This window comes from Bos grunniens, chromosome X (assembly GCF_055505025.1).
Source record: "Bos grunniens cultivar Pamir isolate PY7600 chromosome X, Bosgru_T2T1.0, whole genome shotgun sequence".
Classification (NCBI taxonomy): domain Eukaryota; kingdom Metazoa; phylum Chordata; class Mammalia; order Artiodactyla; family Bovidae; genus Bos; species Bos grunniens.
The window spans coordinates 30,646,063-30,673,846 of NC_141194.1; the positions used below are offsets into that span (position 1 = coordinate 30,646,063).

The following is a 27,784-nucleotide window of genomic DNA, read 5'->3' on the forward strand; positions in this document are numbered from 1 at the left end:
CCTAAGTTTCACGTGCCTGTTAAAAGAAAGACTTACTTCGATCAGTAATGATGGTCCTGGCCTCTTGATTGCTGGTCTTGTTTTTCAAATTCTGGGCAGCAGTAATGAGTTCTTCCAACTGGGGGCGCCTCTGCTCCAAGTCCTGCAGTGTTGCCTGAAGGAACAAATGGAACAATCCTGAGTTCCTCCAGTACTGTGCACTCCTTTTATGGGTAATTTTCAAAAACCAACCAAGGCACTTTTAGAAATAAAACAAGGTGTTATTAGATATAAATCTCTAATGTGTTAGGCTTTACAGACAGCAATTTAACAAGAAATGTGTTTCATTTTTCGATACCAAAAATATTTCAAGTGAAAATCTTGATTATGGGTTTGCTTCACTAGTTAAGAGCTTAGATGGAGTCATTTCAGTGTTCCTGGGTTTACGTACACCAGTATATGAGTGCCACGAATAACCAATGTAATTCTAAATTATGAAAATGTATTTAAGACACTGATGGCTATTTATACTTGTAATCTCATGCTGTGCAGTGTCAAAATTGAGGTGTATATTTTAGAAACAGAAAAGACAGAGAAGTGATTTAAGAGAGAGAACTTATTTAACTTCTTTGTGCTTAAAATTTCTCACCTATAAAATGAGAAGATGATGTAGATGAGCTAAATTAATCTTTTCCCAAAATTGACTCTAGTAAGATTCAACTGATTCCTTTGCCTCACTTTAGAGTGAATGGGCTCTAAGGAGGGCTGAGAATCAACATTTTTAACAAATTTTCTAATGCTCATGATCAGGCAAGCTTAGAAAGCATCAGACTAGAAGTTAGTATTTGTATTTTGTATTAAAACTGACTTTAATACTGCTTTTACCAAAGTACCAAAGAGAATGAAGCCAACTATATATACGGACTTCTCTTATGGCCCAGCTTGTAAAAAATCTGCCTACAATGTGGGAGACCTGGGTTCGATCCCTGGGTTGGGAAGATTCCCTGGAAAAGGGAAAGGCTACCCATTCCAGTATTCTAGCCTGGAGAATTCCATGGACTGTATAGTTCATGGGGTCTCAGAGAGTCAGAAATGACTGAGCGACTTTCACTTTCATATATATATATGAAAGATAACATTCCAACTGAGTTCCTCCGTATATATCAGTATATATATATGTGTGTGTGTGTGTGTGTCAGTTCCTGCATATATCAGTTCCTCATATATATCAGAACTCAGTATGGAGGAATATATATATCTTTTATATATTTATTTATATATATATATATATATATATATGTTGGGTTGCACCCCACAGATCCACAAAACCTGCATTTGCTCAACTTCATGACTGAAAAAAGAGCCCAGAGCCAGCGACAGAGGCATCAGTGGTCTAATGGATGGGGGAGCTTACATGTCTGAAGCAAGGTCCTGGGGTGACACCCTACCATGTATAGCAGAAGGTGGGTAGCAAGTGGGGGTAATCTTCACTGGGGAGAGGAGGAGGTATGGCTAGTTACAGGAGAAATGATATCAGATGGGCTCATTAGTTATCAGGGAAACCAGTAGAGGGCACGCCCCTCATTGCGTCTTTGATAAACACAATCACCAGTCAGGGCCTGCGCCAGGTACTGTACATAGGAAAGTCAGTCATGTGCAGAGGGTAGAAGTGATGCAGGCACTGGTCAGTCAGGGACATACAGAGAGCAAGAGAACAGCCATCTTGAGCAGCCTGACCATACAATATATACTTTATAGGTAGCAATGTTCTCTTTCCCTCAAGTGTCAATTTATTGCCTCTATCATCTATTCTCTCTATACAAAAGGCCAAAACTCCACTGATATTTTCAAAGAAGTTTGGGAAAAGTAAGGTATTTTCTTTGTCCTTGTACTAAAACTGAATACATTTTATTGGTTAGCATTACTTTAAAACTGCTATGTGACAGATGTTTTACACATGTTTCCTCATTTTTATTCTCCTAATAACCACACTAAAAAAACTAAGCCAGAAGTCTTCATGGTTTTAAATCTTATGCTCTTTCTACAACCACATGAGGCCAATGAAAGTCAAGAGGTGAAATGTGGTAGATGGTAAAGTTCACGGAAATTAGTTATCTACTGTGCCCTTTGACTGGTGCTGATTTTCTAAAGACTTTTGTATTTAGAAAGGCCAAGTTTTGATCATTCTGTAGTGTTTCTCTTGTGAAGAGGTAAGAAATAGGTCTGTGATTTGAGCTCAATTGCTTTTAGTGCTATTAAAATAATGGGAAGAACTTACCCAAACATTGCCCATCTATTTTGAGCATTTTCCCCTCTCTGTATTGAAAAATTGAAGGGGTTAACTTTTAACAAATTTTCCACATTTGTAAGCTGCGATTGCTCAGAAGAAAAATCCAATTTTCAGGTTTCTAACTTTTATGGTTTCTTTACACAAAAGTGTGTTTGAAATATGGAACAAATTGCCAAAGACAGCTATTGAAGTAAGTGGCATAAGTCAGTTGGAGAGTCCTGAACAAATTCTAACGTAGGAACCATATAGTCACAGACAGATTTTACAAAAGATACTTTCCAGGATTAGAATGTTACACTCTGGTCATCTGTGACACAGCAAGCCGAAAAGTTACTTTGGAATTCCTAACTCATAAATGTATAATACATTCAATAATAGATTTTTGAAAAATAGACTTACCCAGAAACCATAAATTCAAATCTTCCCCTCTAAATGCAAAGAGCCAGAGCTAGCAAAGTACAAACATTCATTTATTTACTGACTCATTCTTTCATTTTATAAATATCAAGTGCTAGGCACTGTTTCGGGTCTTATGGACATAGTAGTAAATAAATACATTAGGCATGATTTATGCAATTTAAGAAAAATTTGTGTTTTTGACACTTGGAAATTTTTATATAGCAAAGATGATCCTTATTGTCATTTTCCTTTGATTTCATATTAACCCATCCTCAAACAACCAGGCCATTTTTTGCATCTAAATTCTAGATATATAATCCCAAGGATGGCTATGATTTTTCCCTTCTTTTAGGATTACAAAGTTCGTTTAAGAAGTCTGTTGTAGAAGTAACTTGATCAACTCTAATCTGAACCTTACCAGGCTCTAAATTAAACCTGACCACAATGAACAGCTTTTACTGATGAAATTAGCAAGCATGTCAATTTAGACTTAAAACAAGCCATTTTCCTCTCTAATGAACAAAATAGGTCTCAGGGTATTGTGAAACCTGTTCTCTAGTTGGGTGATTCTCTAATTCTGCTGACAGACACATACTTTGTAAGCACCTGAGAAGATTATTAATGACATCCTTTGAAGCAACCTCCTTAAAAATCCAAGGAGATTCATGACTGCAATAAAACTATGCCTTTCTAAAATATTTCAAAACAAAATTATAGCTCTATCCTACTTTCTGGTCAACATGGACAAACATCCATTTCAAAAAAAGAAACTGTACAATAATAATAATGTGTGAATATATATTATATATATGGGATTTATGAGATGCCAATAGGAAAGATTGGAGGCGGGAGGAGAAGGGGAATACAGAGGATTAGATGGTTGGATGGCATCACTGATACGATGGACATGAGTCTGAGTAGGCTCCAGGAGTTGGTGATGGACAGGGAAGCCTGGTGTGCTGCAGTCCATGGGGTCGCAAAGAGTCGGACATGACTGAGTGATTGAACTGAACTGAATATTCTAATTAAACAGTGGTTTCACAGTAAAGCAGAATAGGAATTTTCTTCAATTTTCTTTCCAAAACTAAAGGGAAGGACTTGAATATGACATTCATTTAACATTGTTTTTTGTTAAGATAGTATACAAACAGTGACTGAAAGATCTTCCTGCTAAAAAACAGGACACATGCACGCAATGGGAGGAACAACTATTTCTTCTTTTCATTTGGTTTTCTTTTGAGTGTTCTCTATTTGCTATCACAATTTCTTTTACTTGACAACTTAGTTTCATAATCCTATAAATTCTCAAATACAATGACCTTCATCTGAGCTACCCACAGATGAGAGCACACTTTGGATCTAATCATTACTCATACTACCCACTTCCAAAATATCCATCTACAAAATTCCATTTTCTGCCCCCAATCTGGTAGCAAATGGTACTCTCTTTCTCCTCTAATCTTCATCCTCATTTGACCTCCAGTTGTATTCCATTGTTCAAATGCTTTATTTTGGGTTTAGTGGTCTATATTTGTCATACTAAACCAGTAGAATGCTAATTATGCTTATTTTTCTTATATGAGAACAGATACTTATAACTTAAGTGAATAAAACTAAAACTATTACATGCTTAACAGTACCTAAGCATGATAATTGAGCACATCTACATGGATCTATCATTCTGGAAGAAACAAGCACAAAGAAAGGAATCAATGCTATTTCTAAGGAGTCATAAGCCAGCTACCGGGCTTTGCTAAAAACAGCTTACCCCTTGGAGATGAGAATTCATCATGGATTCCACTAGCTGAGCAAAGATGGAGGAAAAAAAAAAAAAAGATCTTCAAATACAAAGTGAATCAGAAGTCGTTAATCCTACTAAGTCTCCCCAGGGTTGAGAGAAGTGGTTATAAATAGCAATCCTATGAAAAAGCAGCTAAACAATGGAGCCATGCATACCAAAAGTAGGTCATTTTAGACTCTTAGAAAGAATTACACTTTGTAATGGCATTTGTTAAAATGAAATTCTACCTAAATAATACTCCAATAGAAAACTCTATATGTGTAGTTGAATATTTAGTATTTATATGTCTAAGCAAAGACCTTAACCAGAAACTTGTTATATTTTTAGTATTTTTCTACAAAAATCAACAATCTTCACATAGTTAAACTTAGAACAAAGGCCTATGGTGATTTTCAGTTGTTGCCATTTTCAGGAAATAAGCATGAATCCAACTTACATATTATGTAAAAATGGAGATCTTAGACTCTTATTTACAACTTTAAAAAATTAACATTAAAGATTGACAAGGTGAGAGAGTTTACAGAATTACTTTTTGTCTGGAAGAAAATCATCATTTAAGTCAGGTGGGTTCTAAGTTTTAGTCTTTCTAGTAATCGAAAGAGATTTACCTGTGAGGATGCTAATTTGTCTAGCTTTCAACTGCCTCACTGAGCACCTTAATTCTGGCTTCTATTCTTGCATTAGGCTACCTCTGCAAATAGATGGGCCAGATTCAAAGTTGTCTTTATCGTTCTCCATTTCCTCAGTTCTCATGTGCATTGTAAGCTGACTTGGATATTTTCCTGCTGGGCAGAACTTCCCTACTTCTCTGAATGTTCTACCAGCATCTCAGTTGGTAACTTCACATAAGCACCTTCTAACTGTGGTTAGCCTTTTGTCCTTCATTCACTCAAGAAATATCGTTTAAAAAGCATTTTTCTTTTATATAGGCTTCCTGTGTGTGGCTCAGCTGGTAAAGAATCCGCCTGCAATGTAGGGATCTGGGTTTGATCCCTGGGTTAGGAAGATCCCCTAGAGAAGGGAAAGACTACCCACTCCAGTATTCTGGCCTGGAGAATTCCATGGACTGTATAGTCCATGGGGTCAGAAAGAGTCAGACACGACTGAGTGACTTTCACTTTCACTTCACTTTACTTTTATATAATCTGAAACTTATGGAAAAGTCATAAGAAAGGTCAAAGAATTCACATGTACCCTTTACCTAGATTCACTGTTAATATTTTGCCACATTTTATCATTTATCATTCTAACATTACATATATATATAGTATCTGTGTATGTAATATTACATTTGTTTTCAGAACCATTTGAGAATAATCTGTAGATAGCATGTCTTTTTGATACTTCAGTGTTCATTTTTAAGAAAAACAAGTACATTCTCTGATATAATCTCAGCTTAATTTCTAATTCAGGAAATTTAATGCGGCTTTAGTACTATAATCTAATCTACATCCTTTATTCATAATATCAAGATTACTCCTTTAATTGCCTTTCATTTACTGGTTCAGCCTCATGTATCTCTTTAGTCACCTTTAATATGAAATAATTCATTGCCTTTTGAATTTCTTATCACTGACTGTTTTGAAGAACATGGGCCAGGCATTTTGTAGAATGTACCCCAATTTGGGTTTCAGTGAATATTTTTAAGTATTTATGTTATGCCAGTCATTGAGCTAGTCATAAGGATATAGCAGTGAAGGAGGAAAAATTATTCTTCTCAAGTGAAAAATGAACTAGTAGTGAGGACAGGCAGTAAACAAGCAATTATAATAAACTGAGGGAGTATTATGATAGGAAAGGCACAAGGAGTTATTAAAGCGTACAGCAGAGATATCTAACCAAATTTAGGGTATCAAAGGGAGTGTTCTAAAAGTAGTAGAGCTCACTTGGTCCTTGGGGCTTATTTGTCTAAATTATACAATTTTTTGGTGTATAAATTTTAAGCTTTATATTTCAGATTTTTTTTTCAGCTTTATTTGGGTAGATTTGACAAATAGAAAATGTGTATAGAAGTATAAAATTTGTTTTGATATATGTATACATTGTGAAATGATCACCACGATCAAACTAGTTAACATATCCACCATCTCACATACTTACCTTTTGTGTGCATGTGTGTGATGAAAACACCTAAGATCTACTCTCAGCAAATTTCAAGTATACATTATTAGTATTTCTATGCTTTACATTATATGTCTAAAACTTATTCATCTTATAACTGGAAGTTTGTAGCCTATTACCAATATCATCCCACTTCCTTTACCCTCAGCCCATGACAACCATCATTCTACTGTTTCTCAGAGTTCCACTGCTTTTAGATTTCACATATAAGTAAGACTTCATAGTATTTGCTGTTCTATATCTGGCTTATTTCACAGTGTAATATCTTCTAAGTTCATCTATGCTATCAAAAATGGCAGAATTTCCCCCTTCTTAAGTATTAATAATATCCAATGTAAATATACCTATACCACAATTTCTTTATCCACTGATGGACATTTAAAGTGTTTGCATATCTTGGCCATTGTGAATAATGCTGCAGTGAACAAGGGAGTGCAGATATCTCTTTGGGATCCTGACTCCATTTCCTTTAGATAAAAACCCAGAAGTGAGATTGCTGGATCATACGGTATTTCTGCTTTTAATCTTTTGAGAAACCTCCTTACCAACAGTGTATGGAGGTTCCCTTTTCTCCATAGCCACATGAACAGTTGTAATCTCTTGTCTTTTTGATAATAGCCATTCTAACAGGTGTGAGGTAATTTTCACTGTGATTTTGATTTGTATTTCCCTGATGATGAGTGATGTTGAGTACTTCTCATAGGGCTGTTGGTCATTTGGATGTCTTCTTTGGAAAAATGTTTATTCAGGTCCTCTGCCCAATTTTAAATCTGATAATTATTACTATTATTATTTTTACTACTGAGTTGTATGAGTTCCTTATACATTTTGGATCTTATCCCTTATCAAATACATTGTTTATAAATACTTTCTCTCATTCCAAAAGCTGCCTTCTCATTCTGTTGATTTTTTTCCCCTTTGCTGTGCACAGTCATTTTTGTTTGATGCAATCCCACTAGTCTATTTAGACTTTTGTTACCTGTGATTTTGGCATCATATCCAAAAAATAGTTGCCCCAGCTAATGTCAAGAAGCTTTCTTTTGGTTTTATTCTAGTAATTTTATGCTTTCAGGTCTTTAAGGGCCATTGCTGCTAATACCCGCTGTGGTGGCCAGAAGAATGTGCAAGCCTTTTATGACTGAGACCTAAGTGATCGAGGACTTCAGCTGCTGCATTTAGAAATCCATCACTGTGTTGGAGAGAAGAAGCCAAGCCTCCCATGGACTGCTCCCCACCAAGGACTGAGTGTAATGGAGATACTAAAGCAGAGCCTTTCTTAGGAGGCGTGGGGCTCCTCTGGCTGACTTGAGCTCAATGTCTTCCTGAGAGCTTTGCTGATCCTTCCTCAGGTTGCACACTGGGGTACTTCTACCCAGTTTTCTCTCTCTTTTTTCCTTCATTTTAGGTTAGACTTGCATTTTGGTCTAATGATTATCCCATCTTCTCAGGCTTCCTGTCTATTTCATTTTACATAGCTGTTTTCGCTACTAAAATAATTTGCTGTTTAATCCTGGCTTAGGACATTTAAATGCAACCCCCAACTAATACACCCACTTTTGCCCTTCTAGTCCCTAAGCCTCTCATTAACTCTTCAGACCCAGATAATATACCACCTGGATGTATAGTTCATAATTTCTGAACATTATTAATATAATTCTTAAGATTCAATTTAAGTGAATTAGTATGGCGTTTAAAAAAAATGCTGCTACTTTTTTTTTTTTTTTTTAAAGAGCATGACCCTTATTTCCACTGGGCCTAAAATTGAACCAAAGGAAAAGATGATTATTTATATGTATTACATGGTGATGGTTCCATTCTACACTTGTAGCTCAACAACACTGGACAGCAAAGTAAGTCACCAGGACTTCTGAAAGACATACCAAAAGGAACTCTGGGGCAAGTTTTTGGACTACAAAAGACAGCAAAGCTAAGTCCAACAACGTCCAGTTTTTCTGAGTCAGAATTGCCCTGGGTAGGCAGGGACCTCGAGCTGGGCCAGGTTCATGGACATGAAACTAATGCATGTTTTCATCTTGAATTTTTTTGATTATATTTTAACAAGGGGCCCTGCATTTTCATTTTTCACTGGGGCTCACAAATTATGTAGCCAATCTTGATGGCAACCCTGAAGTAAGCAGAGAATAAAAGTTGAGTACTATATCTTGTCTGAAACACTAGTTAATTAGTGATGGTGAAGAACACATTTAAATGCAAATTATGTCAATCAAACGCCTCTTGCTTAGTTCCTGAGAACTTGTTCTAAATTTCTGTAAGGAGGAATCATGGAGCTAAAAGATACATATTTGGGCAAAAAATATCTCTTTTGGTCAAGAAAAGCAGAATAGGATGGTTGTAAGTTGTCCAAGATGGGACCCTTTCAGGACTAGTGGTATTGGAGAAGCAAAGTCATTGTGGTGATAGACGTGAACAGGGGGACCTATCAGGAAAGAGGTGAATTGTCTGAGAAAAGAATTTGTGATCAAAAGGGGAACCTGTGGTTCTGGCAACAATAATGGCTGCTGAGAGCTCAAATTCCATTTCCAGTTTTAGCTAAATATCAGTTTTACCTAAAACTATGACCAACCTAGATAGCATATTCAAAAGCAGAGACATTGCCAACAAAGGTTCGTCTAGTTTAAGGCTATGGTTTTTCCTGTGGTCATGTATGGATGTGAGAGTTGGACTGTGAAGAAGGCTGAGTGCCGAAGAATTGATGCTTTTGAACTGTGGTGTTGGAGAAGACTCTTGAGAGGCCCTTGGACTGCAAGGAGATCTAACCAGTCCATTCTGAAGGAGATCAGCCCTGGGATTTCTTTGGAAGGAATGATGCTGAAGCTGAAACTCCAGTACTTTGGCCACCTCATGGGAAGAGTTGACTCATTGGAAAAGACTCTGCTGCTGGGAGGCATTGGGGGCAGGAGGAGAAGGGGATGACAGAGGATGAGATGGCTGGATGGCATCACAGACTCGATGGACGTGAGTCTGAGTGAACTGAGGGAGTTGGTGATGGACAGGGAGGCCTGGTGTGCTGTGATTCATGGGGTCGCAAAGAGTTGGACACGACTGAGCGACTGATCTGATCTGATCTGATCTGAGGGTGGCCTTGGGAAATACATGGGAAATAGCTAATACTTTCACAAACAGTTACTAACCTGCAACTAAATGCCAAGCACTCAGCTAATACACAGAGAAAAATAAAACTTGGCCTCTTTTCTCAAGGAACTCATAATCTAGCAAAAACTAAAGGCTCATAAAGAACCAATACTGTGAGAAATAATAATAATAATAACAATACCTGTCATTCGACATTTACTATGCACCAGAAGAATCTACCATAGATTAGTGGTTATGGGAATGGATTCTGGAGTAAGGTTGCCTGAGTTTGAATCTTGGGGGCCATTTACTTGGTTTCTTATTTTCAGCAAGTTACTTAACTACGTTCTTCTTCATTTGTACCACCAAAATGAAAATAATAAGAGTATCTATCTCTTAAGTTTGTTAAGAGAATTAACTGGTTAATATCTATAAAATGCTTGAAACATTTCTTGTTGTGTAAGTACAAAATTCTAAATAAAACATTTCTTAATTTAATCTTCATAATACTCTAAGAGGTAGGTACTATTATTATCCCTAGTTTACAGATAAGGAAAATGAAAGTAAAAAAAGAAGTTTGCTCAGAATCATGGGTTAGTAAGTGGTAGAAGTTCAAATACAGGCAATTTGGCCTCAGGGTCTACTTAAAAGCTATGATTTTAGGATACCTATGCTATAGTATAATGTAGTATAGCTATCATATAGTCTGATCTAATTATTATACAGGTATGATTCAATGGGACAGGAACATGAAATGGGATCACACGAGGTGAAATGAACTATCCAACTTATTAAGCACGGAATCAGTCAGGGTTCCTGCAATAAACAAATGGCTCATATACACTAATACATACAAAATGGATAACTCTTAATAGCAAGGACCTACTCATGTACACACTGCTATATTTATAACCACAATGACTTATATAACACAAGGAACTCTGCTCAATGTCACGTGGCAGCCTGGATGGGAGAGGAATTTGATGGAGAATGGATACATGTATATGCATGGCTGAGTCCCTTCACTGTCCACCTGAAACTATCACAACATTGTTCATCAGCTATATACCAATAAAAAAAGTTAAAAAAATAAGTGTATTAAAATGATAAAAAAAATAAAAGGACCTACTGTATAGCACAGGGAACTCTACTCAATACTCTGTAATGGCCTATGTGGAAAAAGAATCTAAAAAAGAGTGCATTTATAAAATGTATAACTGATCTACCTTGCTATACATCTGCATTTAGCATAACATTGTATTCAGTTGGCCAAAAAGTTCGTTCAGGTTTTCCATGTGCTCTTATGGAAAAATCTGAATTAAGTTTAACTATATTACAAAAGAAAGAAAAACAAACAAACAAACAAACAAACAAACCTGAGATAGGAAGCCTTTAACAGAATCTGAGAAGTAGGTGCAGGGAGGGGACCTTGACAGGATCTGTGGCTGTCAGTCAGGGAACCTAGTCACCTCTGGACTCACTCTCTTGGCACCTTTTGCTCCACCAGTACCTCCCATTAGGAAGACACAACAAGTGGGTTAGCAGGTCCATTGCTGTTGCCCATGCTATTTGGCCTCCCAGGGTAGGATAGGAAGTTAGAATATGGATCTGAGAAACTGTCAAGCAAAAGTACCAAAGTGGTTGGTAAAGATAAAAACAACCACTAAAAGGAATCAGTGAAGGGAGGAACCATATATGAGACTTCTCAGGAAAGACTTCATGGAAGAAATGGTTCACACAGCCCTTGAACCTTGGGAGATTTGGCTAGGTCACGGGGTGAGCAGCATTATTAGCGAATGGAAAGCAGGAGTAAAGGCAAGGATATGAAAAACAAAGTCTCAACTGAGTTGGCTGGTGTCTAGGATTCGCTGGAAATAATGGGAGATAAGCTTAGATAGGCACAGATAATGGAGGTAGTTTATGGTGGGCTTTTTAAAAAGTTTGGATTTTAGCATGAGAAAATGGGAAACAATAAAGACTAGAAAAATTGAAGCTACAGGAGTCAAGATTTTTGTAATCCATTGGACACCTTATTCTTTCTGGCTGAAATACCTTCCTTGGAAGTTCTTAGTTCTCTCTTGGAAATATAGTCAACAGATAACCATAAATAAAATTGCTGATTAACCAATTGACTGGACACAGAAATAGGAAACAAGAAAGATAATTACCAAATAAATTCCACCCTGGGTGTGAAAATGATTTGAACATTGCATGTATTATAAATATTACTGATCATTTTGCTAACTTTATAAACAAAAAATGTGGTAGATATCTAAGGAAAGTGCCTCAGCCTCTTAAATGTCAAACTTTTCTTATAATGGTATGATACAAATTAATCTAATATTAGTATGTTATTTTTGATATAAATTCTTTTTGTTGAAAAAGAGATTATGATGATCATTTCCAAGTTATTCTCTCACAGAAAACTTGAAGGATTGATTTACTTGCCATTTCATAAAATCCTTAACATGCAAAAATGAAAACTCATTTCAGTTGTACAAGCCAGTAAGTAAATAATGTGGACTAAATTGGGGATCTTGAAATATAATTTCAAAGTCAAAAAGAAAGAACTTCAGACTACAATTTGTTGATAATGATTTGCAAATACAGTTCTAAGCTGACAGAAAGGGTGCTGATATTTTTAGCTGTTCAACATTAGATCTATTAGTTATTCTCCATCATTCACATGTCTTGAAACCCTATTGTTCTGTAAATTTAGCATATCGACAAAGGATAATTGGGGCAGTTTTAAGATCAGTTTTTGTCACATGTATCACATTTGTAGGCTTTTGGTATTTGATCCAATACAATAAGTGGTTTTTTACCCCTACATTTATTTTAGAAGAAAGGAAAAACTGAAATTGTTTTACAATACACATATTTTAGAACTATTCCTGCTCAAGCTTTGCATTATTCATTTCTTGTTCTATCTTGAAAAACACCATTTCAGAATCATTTTAACTTCAACTGGTCAAGATAAATTCTCTTTTATCTCATCAGAGTACCCTTTTCAGCAGATTGAATTATAAGTGAACCAAATTAATAAAATGGAGGATAAATTACATAACATGAATAGTGAAATGTAACTATTTGAGAGCATTGTTTCTAATATTTTGCCTTGTACAGAACCTTCTGATTTCGCTGCCAAAAGATGTTGTCCAAAGCCTATATAAATTCCTGATAAAGGATGCTAGAGATGACAGATAATTGAGCACTGGTCAATCAAACGGGCAGGAAATATTTGACAGCATTCTATGAACAATACAGCAGAGTGGGGCATGTATCTTGTGGGTGAGATAGGATGGCATAAAAGAGCATCCCTAGTGATTTCAATGAACTTGCAATGCAGTTAGGGAGACGACCTTCAGGTCTACCCAGGTGTGCTCACACAGGCAGCTAGCCAATAACGGAAAATCATATGTAAATGACAAATGCAAGAGTCCACGGACTGCAGACGCACTGCTAACGAGATTCTGAAGAATGGGATTTTAATATGAGCATGTTCAGGGAAAGTGTCACAGACGACCAGGAACCTGGACTGTAACTTGGGAGGATGAATGGGATCCATAATGACCTAGCGATGAGAGAGAGGAGATTCCAGGACAAGGACTGAGCTCAAGCCAATGTATGGAGGTTTGAATATGCTAGGGTGTTTGGGCAGAAGTGAGGAGGACAGCTTTGTAGTGGGCAGAAAATTATGATGACTTTGATCAAGTTGGGCAAAGAGGCTGAGGCTGTGAATACGAGGTGAATAAAGACATTACACTGAAGGCAATGGGGACTCTTTAGAGGTCTTAGAAAAGAGAAATGCCAAAATAAAAGTGGCATTTTAGAACTCTTAACCTTGCACCATTGCATCCAAAGTCCTTCTGAGGAGAAGACTGAAAAACTCGATTGCAGCAGTCTAAGAAAAATCTCATCTATCTCCTCTTTGACTAAATTTCCTGTCATGCAAACATACAAAACATTTCTAATTTAGCCTGAGGCATCCTTTTATTTCAGGAAAAAATAACCCCATTGCATATAAGTAAAATAAATTCAACCCCAGTCTTGTAAAGAACTATCCCAGAGAATTATTAAACAGATTTTCTATCTTATTTGTAATACATCAAATAGGATGAGGGTAGAAAGGGACTGTGGTTTCAGTTTAGAAAGAAGTAAGCATTCAGAATACTTTGTTAAACTCCTAAATTCTTGCTCTAAAGAATAAATGGAGGGGCTTCCCTGGGGGCTCAGTGGTAAAGAATCCTCCTGCCAATGCAGGAGACACGGGTTCTGTCTCTGGTCCATGAAGATCCCACATGATGCAGAGCAACTAAGCCCATGTACCACAACTACTGAGCCTTCGTGCCACAGTTAGAGAAGCCCGCGCACCGCAACTAGAGAAAGTCTATATGTAGCAACGAAGTCCCAGCGCAGCCAAAAATAAATAAATATTTTTTAAAAGAATCTTTAAGAATAAATAGAGACTTTCAGAATATGAGAACTGGGATTTCTCCAGAAACATAACTTTAAAGATTAGTATCAGTAGTAACAAGAATTATCAATAGAATATTATGGTGCCACATTTTGTGAACCTAACTTTTCAGTGTCCCTTTTTTAGTCTTATTACTGCATCAGCCATATAATACTATCTTTGGGAAATAAGTGTTCAGACAATACTCTCGTTTCTCGGAGAGAGCTTGACTGTTACTTGACAAGTACTGTACTAATCCCTTAAAAAAAAAATGAGTCAAAGCAAACAAATGATTGTGCTAAAAATTCTTCAGCCTCTCCATGTCTTCAAAACATTTTAGAGATGCCGCTTATTTAAGTACTGATACAAGAACCTTGGTTTTTATTGCCAACTGCAGCCATCAATAAACCGAGGCAGAGTAAGAGATGTTGCTGTTCATTGATGCTACCTGTATAGGGCAAGCAAAGTGGAGCAATGAACAATTATCTAGAGGTGATTAAATTCATGTACACACTCAAATGGTATAATTCAAGCATCCAAATGTTTTTTTCCTATCTTCAAATGGTAGATGTTAAGACTTGAATTATCAAAATAATTGGCACAGCTGTTCAATTCATGTTGCACAGAGAGGGAAAGAATTGGGCTCAGTTTATTTGTCTGTAAAATGAGGGTAATTACATTTATATCAACCAATCTTGGGGAGATTAAAGCAATAAATATATTTATAAGAATTCAAATACCTTAGTCAAATTAGTCAAATATAGATAATCCAGGTTTCTTTATAGAAATAGTAATTGGGAAATATTGTAGGATATTTTTAGTCCATTTGGTTTCAACCATCCAGCTTCACTCTGTTTTGAGTGTTATGACGTGAAGACAATACATGAATAAGGAACAGTAATGTGGTGCTGAAGAATGCCATCCTAATGGTTTGGAAACCTCTTTGAGTTTTACAAGCAAGTGGAAAATATGTGTGTGTGTGTGTGTGCTTGTGAGAGAGAGAGAGTGCACTCACAAAGGCGAGGTGAGATTCAAACAGAGAAGTGAGGTATGCACAAATTTATATCATACTTTCACATCAACATGGTTTGATGTGTAAGATTGGGACATATATATAAGGAATAAAAGCTTAACAATTGGGTCTCATGCTTCAAAATAGAAACCACACTTTGCATATTCTGAGGCCAACATTAATCTATTTCTTCTCAGAAATTATGTGACCGGGGAAGGGAAAAATCTGCCCTTGATTGGGTGCTATGTGTTTAAGTCATGGCTTAGTTGTAAATCATTTATGGAGATCATTTCTTGGTAGGTGAGTCGAGTCGCTATTACCGAGTGTTAATACACTTGCAGCGAGGTGTTGCTGGGGGTAGGAGGTGTCAGACATTGATCAGGAGCTTAAGAGCCCAGCTATTTATTTTTGCTGGTGTAAGAGGAAAATTTCTATAATAAAACAATGATTCTGCTTCTCTGTCAAAAAAAATGCCATTTTATGACATAAAAGCTCTCTTCAGTAAACAAAGACCAGACTGTTACTGGGGGAATGTAGAAATTACAATAGAATATATTTCCCTGTAGGAGCACAACAGCCTTTAACTCAATTGGAACTTGCCTTGTGATAGCTTTTAAAGGAGGGGACATATTCTATGGGGACAAGCTGTGCTCTCCCTTTCAGCTCCCTAGAGACTGGACTAGTTCTCATCCTATAAAAATGGGGCTACATTAGCACACTGTGTCAGTAAATCACACACTCACACTGCAGCCTGAAAGGAGCCCAGCTTAGGGCGAATTGCTTTCTGTGGCATAGTTCCAAGCAAACACATGGTTCAGATGAAGCCAATTCCAAGGACTATGGAAACTTTATGTTCTATTTGATCAGAAAATGCACACAACTTCTTATCTGGGAGCTACTAGAGCTGCTCCAAGGGCAAGCGTAATCAGTTCTTAAATGCTTTTTGCAATGCTTCACACCTAACCAAGCTGTTTACATTACAAGGAAGAGTTAACTTTAATTCTCTGTTTTATTGGGATGGATACTTATTATTAACACTCCTTTCAATAAATTTTAAGCAATTTTAAAAGCAGTGGTATCCCTGGAGCAAGGTTGCAGTAAGAATACTCTAACTATCCACTTTTCTCTGCTTTATTTATATGAGGTGAGTCAAATTGCTCACCCATTGCTGCCTCACTTTAGTGGCATAAGACTAGGCAGCGACAGAAACTGATAATAAGTAAATAGTACTATAAGTTGGTTCCAATTTCTGATACTTCAGTCTCAATTCCCTCTCCCTCCTTCTCTATCTATCTGTTACATTAATGATCAACCTCATTTTTAGGGGAAGTTTTCTCTAAGATAGTGGCCAAAGCAGGTGTTAATGAGGTCAGTACTTCAATTAAAACTTCACAAAGCTAGGTAGGCTAAAGGCAAAAGCTAATTCCAAGCTTTTGCTTCACAAAAATGATGCTATGATCCACAAGTAATGACAAAAGGAACTCATACTACATGAGTTACTAGAAGAGTCATGCACATCAAGTATTTGCACAGTGGGCAGCACAAATGGATGGTTAAAAAAAATAAGAAAGGGAATCCAAGAGATGCAACCGACTGAGCAGATTTGGTTGAATAAGTATCCAGCCTGTAATCTTAATAGTAATCATTGGCCCCTACTCTTGATCCACTTACAGTATTTGCTAAAAATATCTGCACAAACTTGTCACTGCACTCCTCAAAAATTCAAACTCTTACAATTACAACAACAACTAGATATTGTGTGTTTTCTATGTGCCAGACATTGTCCTAAGCACTTTACATATATTAACTTCCAGAAACCATCTGAGCTGGGTACTTTTACTCTCCTCTATAGACAAAGAAAATGAGGAACAGAGAGATGACATAATTGATGCAAGGCCACAAAGCTAACTGGTGGTGGAGGTGGAATAAAATGGCTTAGATCCTCCTTTCCCAATGTTTTCCTCCATATGATATAGCAACAACTTCTTAAGTAGCTACAATGTGTAATAGCAGAAACTGGGCTAGATGTTTTCAAAACATCATTTTTTAATCCTGACAACAACTTTACCTAGCTAGATATTATGTCCATTTTTACACATGAGGAACAGGTTTAGAGAAGATTAATAATTTCCTCCAAAGACAGTCAGTCGGGAGTAGAAAAGCATTAGTACCCAGTTTGTCTAACTCCTAGTCTTAGCCCTGCCCACATGCCCACAAGGCCTCTTTATAAACTTACTCTTCTCAAACTTATTAGTCACTTTCCTGCTCCAGAGACTGTGCTTCCCATGCCATGGAATTCATCAATGTTTCACTACAGTGCCGTTTATTAAAACAGAGTACAATGGGTTAAACAAATCCAGAAAAAGAAAAAAAAATCAGTTAATCCTCATTTTTTTTCCAACTTCATTTTCAAATGGACATTTTTCCTTTTGTATGCTTTATTGTCATTATTCCACAGTTGCATTCAAATTTGTAATATTTTAAATACTGGAAATATGTATTTCTATGGTTAAAATGGAGGGATCATGACATTTTCTCAATATCCTATTTTTACTCTGTACATTTAAGAAAAATAAACTCCAAAAAAGAAAGCTCAATTAAAATTTTGCAAAATTGGTTATTATTAAATGTTCATGGTCATATTTGTTTCCTATGGCTGTTGTAAGAAATGGTTAAAAAAAAAAAACTTAATGGCTTAAAACAACCTATATTTATTATTTTATAATTCTGGAGGTCAGAAGTCTGAAAATGGGCCTCAGGTACTAAAATCAAGGTGAAAGAGAAGAGTTTGTATTCATTCTGGGGTCTTTAGGGGAGAATTCACTTCTTTGGCTTTCCAAATTTTAGAAGCTACCTACATTCTTTGGCTTGTGGCCCTGTGTTCCATCTTCTCTTTTTCTCTCTGACTCTGCTTGTATTACCACATTGCCTTCTCTCTTATAAGGACTGTTCTGATTACACTGAGCACATCAGGATAACCTGTGAAGATCTCCCTATGTCAAAATCCTTAATTTCTCTGCCAAGTTCTTTTTACCATGTAAGGTATTAATAACATATTTACATGTTCCAGTGGTTAGGACATGAATATCTTTGGGGAACCATTATTCAGTGTACCACAATGGTTCTACAGTCACTTAGCTTTCAATGGCTTGTCGCTATATGGTAGACTTCTTTAGGCTGGTTCAATACTATTTGAGAGTTAGTGACAAGGGTTACACAATTCCACAACCTAGAAAACATAGGATGCCAAAAGCAATGAGAACCTTGCTTTTCATGGCCAACCTGCTCTAACCAAAGTCATCCAGAGGTGGGACAGGCATATTGTTGCAGTGCCTTTGTCCTGTTTCCAAAAGCCCATGTGAACGTCCCTGTTAAGAAGTGGAAACTGGAGCTCACAGAAATGTTATACCTTTTTTTTTTTTCAATTAATGAACGATGACTCCCTGAGGAAATCAGGGTGTTGTTGTTTTCTAACAAGCCACTCTTCAGGAGTGAATCCTGGAAAAATTTCAAAATAAATTCCTTATCTTTTGGGGAGTGACAGTCCACATGAAAAGAAAGGGCACTGCCTTCTGGGGTACAAAACAGCTGCTTCCCTTAGCTCAGCTTCGCTCATTCAGCTATATTCTTTCCCCTTCACACCCACTCAGAAACATTAAGTCTTCTTCCCAGCTGTCTTCCTCTCCCTTTTCATTTTTAAACCTCTTCTCCTTTTTGACTTCTTTTCTCTGCAACTACTACCAACAATCTGAAAGCTTTTTTTTTTTTTTTTATTGTTACCATGGAGAGAACAATTTTCTCATCAAGGAAAGGAGGTGGTGAAGAGGGAGAGGGAAGAGGGAAGAACCACATATGAAAATTGAGAGTTAGCCTCGGTGTCTTTTCAACAATATCCAATTAAATCTTTTCACTATCATACACAAAACAACAGGAACACAGTGGGTGGCCAATTTAGCCCAAGGATATGAATGAATCAGTAGGCTCTCTGATAAAGTGCTGGGGAGGAGGAGGGAGAGAGGGAGGCAAACCGTAGATGCTGAAACAGGGAACTAATGAACAGTGATAACTGATAGATGATTACTAAGCAGTTGTTTGAATAGAGCTGTCTATCATTTTCAGGTAAATGACCTTCAGAATAGTGGCAGACGATTTCCTTTAAAATGATCAAGTAGAAATATGAAGACACACAAAGCAAGTAGAGGGAAGAGATCTGCGAAATATTTCTCAATGAGATGTTTAAAACAATGAGTGCTCCAGGGACAGAGAGCAGAATAGCAATTATCGATATCCCCCGTTTTCTTTTCTCCAGTCTTCTCTTCTAAAGTTGAAAACCAAGTGGAAGAATATTCAAATATAGAACCATCAGGTGGTGAAACATCAGTGAGATTTTAATTAAGCCTAGAATGTTACACCTCAAACTAGGGAAAAAAATCTATTGCTGATTTATAGAGGTGTTGATATTAAGAAATACCTGAAATAATATGAATTCTCTTATTTTAATTTTTATGAGATGAATCATACCTATGTTTTATTTTTGATGAACATTCCAAGCAAAACCAAATTATGAAAAAAATTTAAAACTATGTTTCTTAAGTTACAACAGATAAATTATCACATCTTTAATAGAAGGATCCTGCATAAATCCTGTACATAAATATCATGCCTAAAGGCTTGTATCAATAAGAGTAAAGAAAAGAAAATTATTGCAAAATAGTAAAAAGCATAAATTTAAAGTGCTGATGGTGATGACATTTAGAACGAGAATTTGGAATTGAAGTAGCATGTTGATTAACTTTTTCTGTGTTCCTCTCCCCCTTTCCTATTACCCGCTCTAGCTTTTAAAAACACGATGAGATTGTTTTATAGAACACAGTGATTCAGTATTTCAGATACGCAAAGGTATAGAGAATATGAGGTTACACCTGAAGCCTATGATATGGCTGTACCCGCTTTCACACACTCACCTGGCAGTGTAAAAGTTACATCAACGACTCACTTCATTTAAATCTTTAAATTGTAGAGTGGATAGATGTTTATTTGTAAAGGAGCAAAGTTATTAGGCATTGATTTTGACAAACAGTTTCGGATTATGACTTTTGTCTACCTTGGACTTAACCATGAAGTTGGGAGGAGGAGAATATCAAATTAGGATATCATTCCAGAGCCCTGACCCAATTGCAGAGCACCAGGCATCTGTAGCCCAAGAGTCTACCTACAACCTCATATGGATTCAGAGACAATTCTCTATCAGCAGGTGTGATGACAACAATTCTCTTATTGATGAAGCAGAAAATACAGATAGAAAGGAAGAGGGAAAGAGGAAAGAAGGAAATAAAGAAAGAAGGAAACAAAGGAGGGAAAGAAGGAAGGGAGAGAGGGAGAGATTTATGGGGTATTTGCTAGTCCATTTCCTGTTAGCATTTTCTGCTTGCCACTTCACAACAGTTTCAGAAAAAGTAACAAGAATATATTACTCCAAATTACAGACTATTAAATAAACATAAAAACTAAGATGATTTGCATGAAAAGAAAACAATAAGCTCTTTTCACTGAACACACCGAGGGTTTCATTAAGCAAAGCTGTAGGAAAAAAGCTACATATCTTTTCAATCTCTCAGTTATTGCCGAATCTGTAAATCCATGCCCCATTACCCCTATACAAGCTAGGGAGATGTTCTCACATAATAGCATTTCATTCATGATTGAATTGACACCAAATGGTTGTCTCTTTTCAATATTTACAAGGAATTTTTGATTTGGGGGCTGTGTGTTTTGTTTTGTAGTTGGACCATTAAAAATGATGAAATTTCACATGTAGCTAAGACATAAACAAAGATGAAAGAACTGTCTCACTTAAAATTTTTATAAACAAGGATAAAATCATGGCAAATATATTTGTTGACCCAGAGTTAGCTTGTTTATCAGATATATTCTTAAAGCTAAATACCCTAAATCAAGAAAAATCTATTACATATGTATGTTTCAACTGCCTATGATGATTACTGTAAAAAAGGTAAGTTGGATAAGAAACCTGACCTTGAAGATTATGAATCAGCAGAGACTTGATTTGATGCATGTTAAAATGTCTATGGTAAAAAAATAAAGCTGTTTTTCCCCAAAGCCATTTTTCAGTAACAAAAATGATGAATTATGTTATGAAAACTGTAATTTACTTTAAAATACTTCAGCACAGAGATTATATATGTTATACGATGCATGTGTTAGCAGTCAGTTGCCTCAATCAGAAATTCATATGGGGGATGAGGTCAGACTTTAATCAGAAAGGCCAGATTCCTCCCACAGGGGCTACAAGCATTTAAACTACTTTTATCACAGTCAACATCAGAAGTCTTGCAAATAATCAAAATGAATATTAGAACTGGACTTTCATTGATAATATCAGTGTGATTCAAGATATATGTTTTGGCTGAAATATATTAGAGACATTCCTCATGTTTCTTAAGGACCAGGTATAAAAATCCAGCCCAGATTTGATGCCCAGACTATTCTGTGTATCCACATCCAAAGATTCTGATTGCCTGATATTCTCTTTCAGGTTAACTGAATCTTGCTCCCCTAGACTCTAGAATATTCTCATGTCTGCCTTGAATGAATCTTTTACACAGATTGTGATCATAATATCTGTGAGGGAGTATCTAACACTTACTTACTAAGCTTCTGCTACTGTTATATACCAAAAATAACCTAACAGTCAGTTATGCATAACAATACTGACCTAGAATAATTCACAACATCATGCAACCCACACACTTTAAAACTCACTATTCTTTACAGAATATAAAAACAATTGCTCCCTGGAACTGTCACTGCCTTCTGTTCAACAATACATTTGATTATATTTCAGGGGGGTGGATAACACTAAATTTCTCCTTTGATTCCTCATAGTTCAATTTGTCCAACATGGTTTAATAGTCAGATCTTTAAAGATTTCATTCCGTTTCTGTGTACTATTTCTGTCATTGGAATAATTCACAATCTTGTCTTGCCTATCACTTTGAAGTAGCAACTCATATTTTTACCTCCCCCACCCCCCAAGCTGCAACAATAACCAGGTCTAGTAATTTAGTTAAGAAAACAGACTAGTATTTATATAATTACCCTATGAGGTGTGTGTATGTATGTGTCTGAGAGTGTGTGCGTGTGTGTGTGTTTGTGTGTGCGTGTGTGTGTGTTTGTGTGTGCGTGTGTGTGTGTGTGTGTGTGTAGGAGGTGGGGGGAGGGAGAAAGAATGAGTTTGATCATCCCCAAATACAAGAAATAAGTTATGGAGAAGCAAACCTGGGGTTTAGATATAGGACCACTGCCTCTTATCCTATGGGGGCCTAGCTGGGCTACAAAAAATATTCTCCTCTCTTACATTTTTATCTTGACTCCTTAACAAGTTTTCTATTGCCTTTCTGGTCAAGATTCAGCTTTCTTATTACTGCTTTCCTATGTGTATTTTTTCACAGAATGGTTTCTGTCCCTGAAAAGGCCATACCCAAAGAGTGACTTGACATGAATCATCAAAATTCAGTCCCATCTCCGCAAATCCCAACAGTTCTGAAGAGTCGCTTCAGGACTTCTGAAATGGCCAGATGAGGCCTTCACTGTAATTGCATCACAGTCCAACTTCCTCTTCTGCCCCTCCTGCTGACTCCAAGAATACCTCCAAATAAATGTTGTGTATGCTCACCTGCATCTCAGGGCCTGTATCCCAGGAACCCAGGCAGTGACATTATCATTAAGCACATAAGTGCTAGGCATTTGGCACTAATTTCTATAACACTTTTAACGGCAAAAGTTTCCTATATAGCATGCACATTTTTTCCCATTCCTCTTTCATCAAGTACTTGGGGACTTTAGGTAAGAATGATCTGTTAAAATGGATAACCAACAAAGTCCTGCTGTATAGCACAGGGAACTTGGCTCAATGTTATGTGGCAGCCTGGATGGGAGGGGGGTTTTGGGGCGAACATGCTGTTTGCTGTGCTTAATTGCTTAGTCATGACCAACTCTTAGTGACTCCATGGACTGCAGCCCGCCAGGCTCCTCTGTCCATGGGGATTCTCCAGGTAAGAATACTGGAGTGGGTTGCCATGCCCTCCTCCAGGGGATCTTCCCAACCCAGGGATCAAACCCAGGTCTCCTGCAATGGAGGCTGATTCCTTACCATCTGAGCCACCAGGGAAGCCCAAGAATACTGGAGTGGGTAGCCTATCCCTTTCTCTGGGGGATTGTCCCAACACAATAGAACCAGGGTCTTCTGCATTGCAGGCAGATTCTTTACCAGCTGAGCTACCAGGGAAGTCCTTGGGGGAGAACGGATACATGTACATATATGGCTGAGTCCCTTTGCTGTCAACCTGAAACCATCACAACATTGTTCATCGGCTATACTCCAATATAAAATATAAAGTTAAATAAAATAAAGACTGATTTGGAGGAAAGAAAGTGGGGTGGACTCCTTGCATATCACCCTGGGCTCAAATGCATCTGTCTCTAGCCACAGAGTTTCTCAAAACCACCTCATTTTGACCGGAGGCCCACTCATCAGATGGTTATTTGAAAACCTTGTTCAACAGAAGGTGCCTTTCTTACTGCACTTCAAAGAGTTTCCATTTAATCCAAGTTAAGAATTCTCATCAATTAGGCAAACACACATTTTCTAAAGCACTTGGAAAACAATTAATCTGAAACAAATTTCTATCTCTCCCTCTTTTTAAAAATTTGTAGCATCAGATGACAAGGGGCTTTGAAACACTACCATTGCCTTTTTCATTCCATCTCAGATTTGAAAGTTTGATTTATTTGTGCTTCAAAAATACACATCATGATTAATTGGTTCTTCAAGTGTCTATCATTTTTCACCAAGGATAATTGCTATGATTAGCAAGAGGAACCCTCCACACAAACCTATTTAATCATCTAAAATTAATATTTGTTTTAAAGAGTGACTTTAATTGTTTACTTTGATGGATGATGTAAAGTAACACTGATATGTTAAAACAAAATGAAAATGTGAAGAGACATAACACACAACTAGAACAAACACAACTGCAGAGCTGAGATCTATTTACAGTGATTTTAAAATGTGCCTGATAACTACAATGTGACATAGCATTATCTATCCCAGTTTTACAGATGTTCCACCTGAGTATCAGAGAGGTTGTATCACTTGTCAATAACACACAAGGCAAAGTTTTAGATGTCTGACACCAGAAAAGCTCATACTATTTCTACAAATATGAGAAAAATAAGGAAAAAAATGTTCACTTAATATTGAAGTTCCTCTTAATGAGAGGGAGTTGAGTTTAGTTCAGTTCAGTCACTCAGTCATGTCTGACTCTTTGTGACCCCATGAACCACAGAACGCCAGGCCTCCCTGTCCATCACCAACTCCCAGAGTCTACCCAAACTCATATCCATTGAGTCGGTGATACCATCCAACCATCTCATCCTCTGTTGTCTCCTTCTCCTCCTGCCCTCAATCTTTCCCAGCATCAGGGTCTTTTCAAATGAGTCAACTCTTCGCATCAGGTAGCCAAAGTATTGGATTTTCAGCTTCAACATCAGTCCTTCCAATGAACACCCAGGACTGATCTCCTTTACGATGGACTGGTTGGATCTCCCTGCAGTCCAAGGGACTCTCAAGAGTCTTCTCCAACACCACAGTTCAAAAGCATCAATTCTTTGGCACTCAGCTTTCTTTATAGTCCAAATTTCACATCCATACATGACTACTGGAAAAACCATAGCCTTGACTAGACAGACCTTTGTTGGCAAAGTAGAGCTAGCATATTAAAAAGCAGAATGTCTCTGCTTTTTAATATGCTATCTAGGTTGGTCATAACTTTCCTTCCAAGGAGTAAGCGTCTTTTAATTTCATGGCTGTAGTCACCATCTGCAGTGATTTTGGAGCCCCAAACAATAAAGTCTGACACTGTTCCCACTGTTTCCCCATCTATTTTCCATGAAGTGATGGGACCAGATGCCATGATCTTAGTTTTCTGAATGTTGAGCTTTAAGCCAACTTTTTCATTCTCCTCTTTCACTTTCATCAAGAGGCTCTTTAGTTCTTCACTTTCTGCCATAAGGGTGGTGTCATCTGCATATCTGAGGTTATTGATATTTTTCCCAGCAATCTTGATTCCAGCTTGTGCTTCTTCCAGCCCAGCATTTCTCATGATGTACTCTGCATAGAAATTAAATAACAGGGTGACAATATACAGCCTTGACGTACTCCTTTTCCTATTTGGAACCAGTCTGTTGTTCCATGTCCAGTTCTAACTGCTGCTTCCTGACCTGCATATAGATTTCTCAGAGGCAGGTTAGGTGGTCTGGTATTCCCATCTCTTTCAGAATGTTCCACGGTTTATTGTGATCCACATGGTCAAAGGCTTTGGCATAGTCAATAAAGCAGAAATAGATGTTTTTTCTGGAACTCTCTTGCTTTTTCCATGATCCAGCAGATGTTGGCAATTTGATCTCTGGTTCCTCTGCCTTTTCTAAAACCAGCTTGAACATCTGCAAGTTCATGGTTCATGTATTGCTGAAGCCTGGCTTGGAGAATTTTGAGCATTACTTTACTAGCGTGTGAGATGAGTGCAATTGTGTGGTAGTTTGAACATTCTTTGGCATTCCCTTTCTTTGGGAGGAGAGGGGGTATTATCCAAATTATAACAACAGTGTGCTTTACTACGATATTCACTTTTTTTTTATGAATAAAAGCCGATAATCAGTGATGTCATTAAAGAGTTGACAAAGAAGAACAGGAAAAGAAAAAAAAAAGGGGTGAAATAAGTTAATGACAAAGTATTTCCCATTTATCAGTAGAAATCCTTGTTCATACATTTATATAATACATTCCATTTCTCTTGATGTGAAATGAAAGACAATGAAATGCCAAAAAGAGATGATATCCTGTGTCTTCTTTCTCTTTCATGTCAGAATTATGTATAAAACACTACCAAGAAATAGGAAAATAGAATGAAACAAAAAATTAACCATGTTTATAAGACTGTTAGTCCGGTTATAAAGCAATTACATTTGGTTTAAATATTGACTCCTTTGCAAAGCCTTTCTCGATCAACTGTCAGCTCCCTTTAACAGGAAGTAGTGACTAGAGTATGTGTGTTGGTACTGTTCACATCATCTCATTATGTGAAATCAAGGAATACGGGTAGGAATTCTCATTCTCCTTGCCACAGTGATTTGTTTAGGCATGAATTTATGTTAGGCTATATGCTAGTTCAATCAGGGAGAAGCTCAGTATGTTCATTTGAGAGTCGAGAAGTAAAGTTTTATTTCCTTTCAATATACTATGATAGGTGAAATGTATACTGTAGCTACTATGAAAACACTGAAGGGCAATACTGAGCAATGAACTTGGAACCTTGAGCATGCCATGCCTGAAGCCCACATAAGTTTTTGTTGTTGTTGTTATATACGTCAATAAAGTCCTTTTCTTATTAAAGTCAATTTGGATTGGATTTTATATTAGTTGCAATTGAAAATATTCTCATTTATGGCCAGATTTAGTCTAAAGGAATTTTTACTCATTTTATTCAATCATAAAATCTACTTCATCCTGCCTCAATTGCTCATTTACTTCCTGTTTTTTCAAATAGATTATAAAAAAACATTAACTTCAGGTTTTCTAAGAAAGAACCTATACATCACATAATTCAGTTTGTGAAGTGTTAATATTACTTTAATTTTCTCTCTTTATCTATAGATAAGATCATTATGTATCAAGTTTACTGTGGACAAATATTATTCTCTGACATTATTAATGACACTCATTTTCCTTCTTAAATTTATTATGATTTAGTTAGTAAATTATATCATAGACTATAAGGTAATTTTTAAAATCAGTCCCGTTTTCCCCCTTTGTAAGCTCTGCTGCTGCTGCTGCTAAGTCACTTCAGTCGTGTCCGACTCTGTGCGACCCTATAGACTGCAGCCCACCAGGCTCCCCCGTCCCTGGGATTCTCCAGGCAAGAACACTGGAGTGGGTTGCCATTTCCTTCTCCTTTGTAAGCTCAGTGATAGGCAAATGCCCGTAAGCCATCGCCTAGAAGTGACAACCTCATAGCCAACAGGAACTAACACAGATCTCATCCCTCTTAGGATTCCTTAGCTTCTGTTTGCTGCTTTCTTTCAGAATCTCTTAGCAAGCAATCGTCTAAGACTTTGAAGAACAGGGTGGTAAGATAACTTGATTGAGAAAGAAATTGTATTTTGTCTTTAAATGTAAAAAACAGGTGTACTTCCTTTTTCATTTTTAGATGGCAGGCATGGCTGTGCCCCTGAAATCTGGATATCTTTGCCTCCAAAATATGTTGAGCTCTTTTTTTCAGAAAACCTTGGATTTTAGACAATGATCTAGAATGAGACTACTAGACACAGAAAACAAGGTGGAACTGTAATGTCATCTAGGAGATTTTTGCATACCCACAAACCTCTCAAAGACTCTCAAACAATCCTGAAGAGGAGGAGGAACCCTGAAAAACGACCAAGACACTGGATCCCTGGCTACCCTAGAAGAAAAGGCTCTGAGCTGAATTTTATTTGACTTACAAAAAACAAAGATGAATTACACTGCTTATATATCTGGTATTCAGAATTCAG

General features: G+C 37.0%; 1 protein-coding gene across 20 annotated transcripts in view; it reads right to left on the bottom strand.

Annotated features, from left to right (window-relative positions):
- Window positions 1-27,784, bottom strand: part of DMD (dystrophin) — a 2,667,987-nt gene that overhangs the window by 653,290 nt on the left and 1,986,913 nt on the right. For all 20 annotated transcript variants that reach the window (XM_086387503.1, XM_086387509.1, XM_086387510.1 and 17 more), the window contains one exon: window positions 37-154. In XM_086387503.1, coding sequence (XP_086243629.1) covers window positions 37-154 — 118 coding nt within the window. The remainder of the gene's footprint in view (window positions 1-36; window positions 155-27,784) is intronic.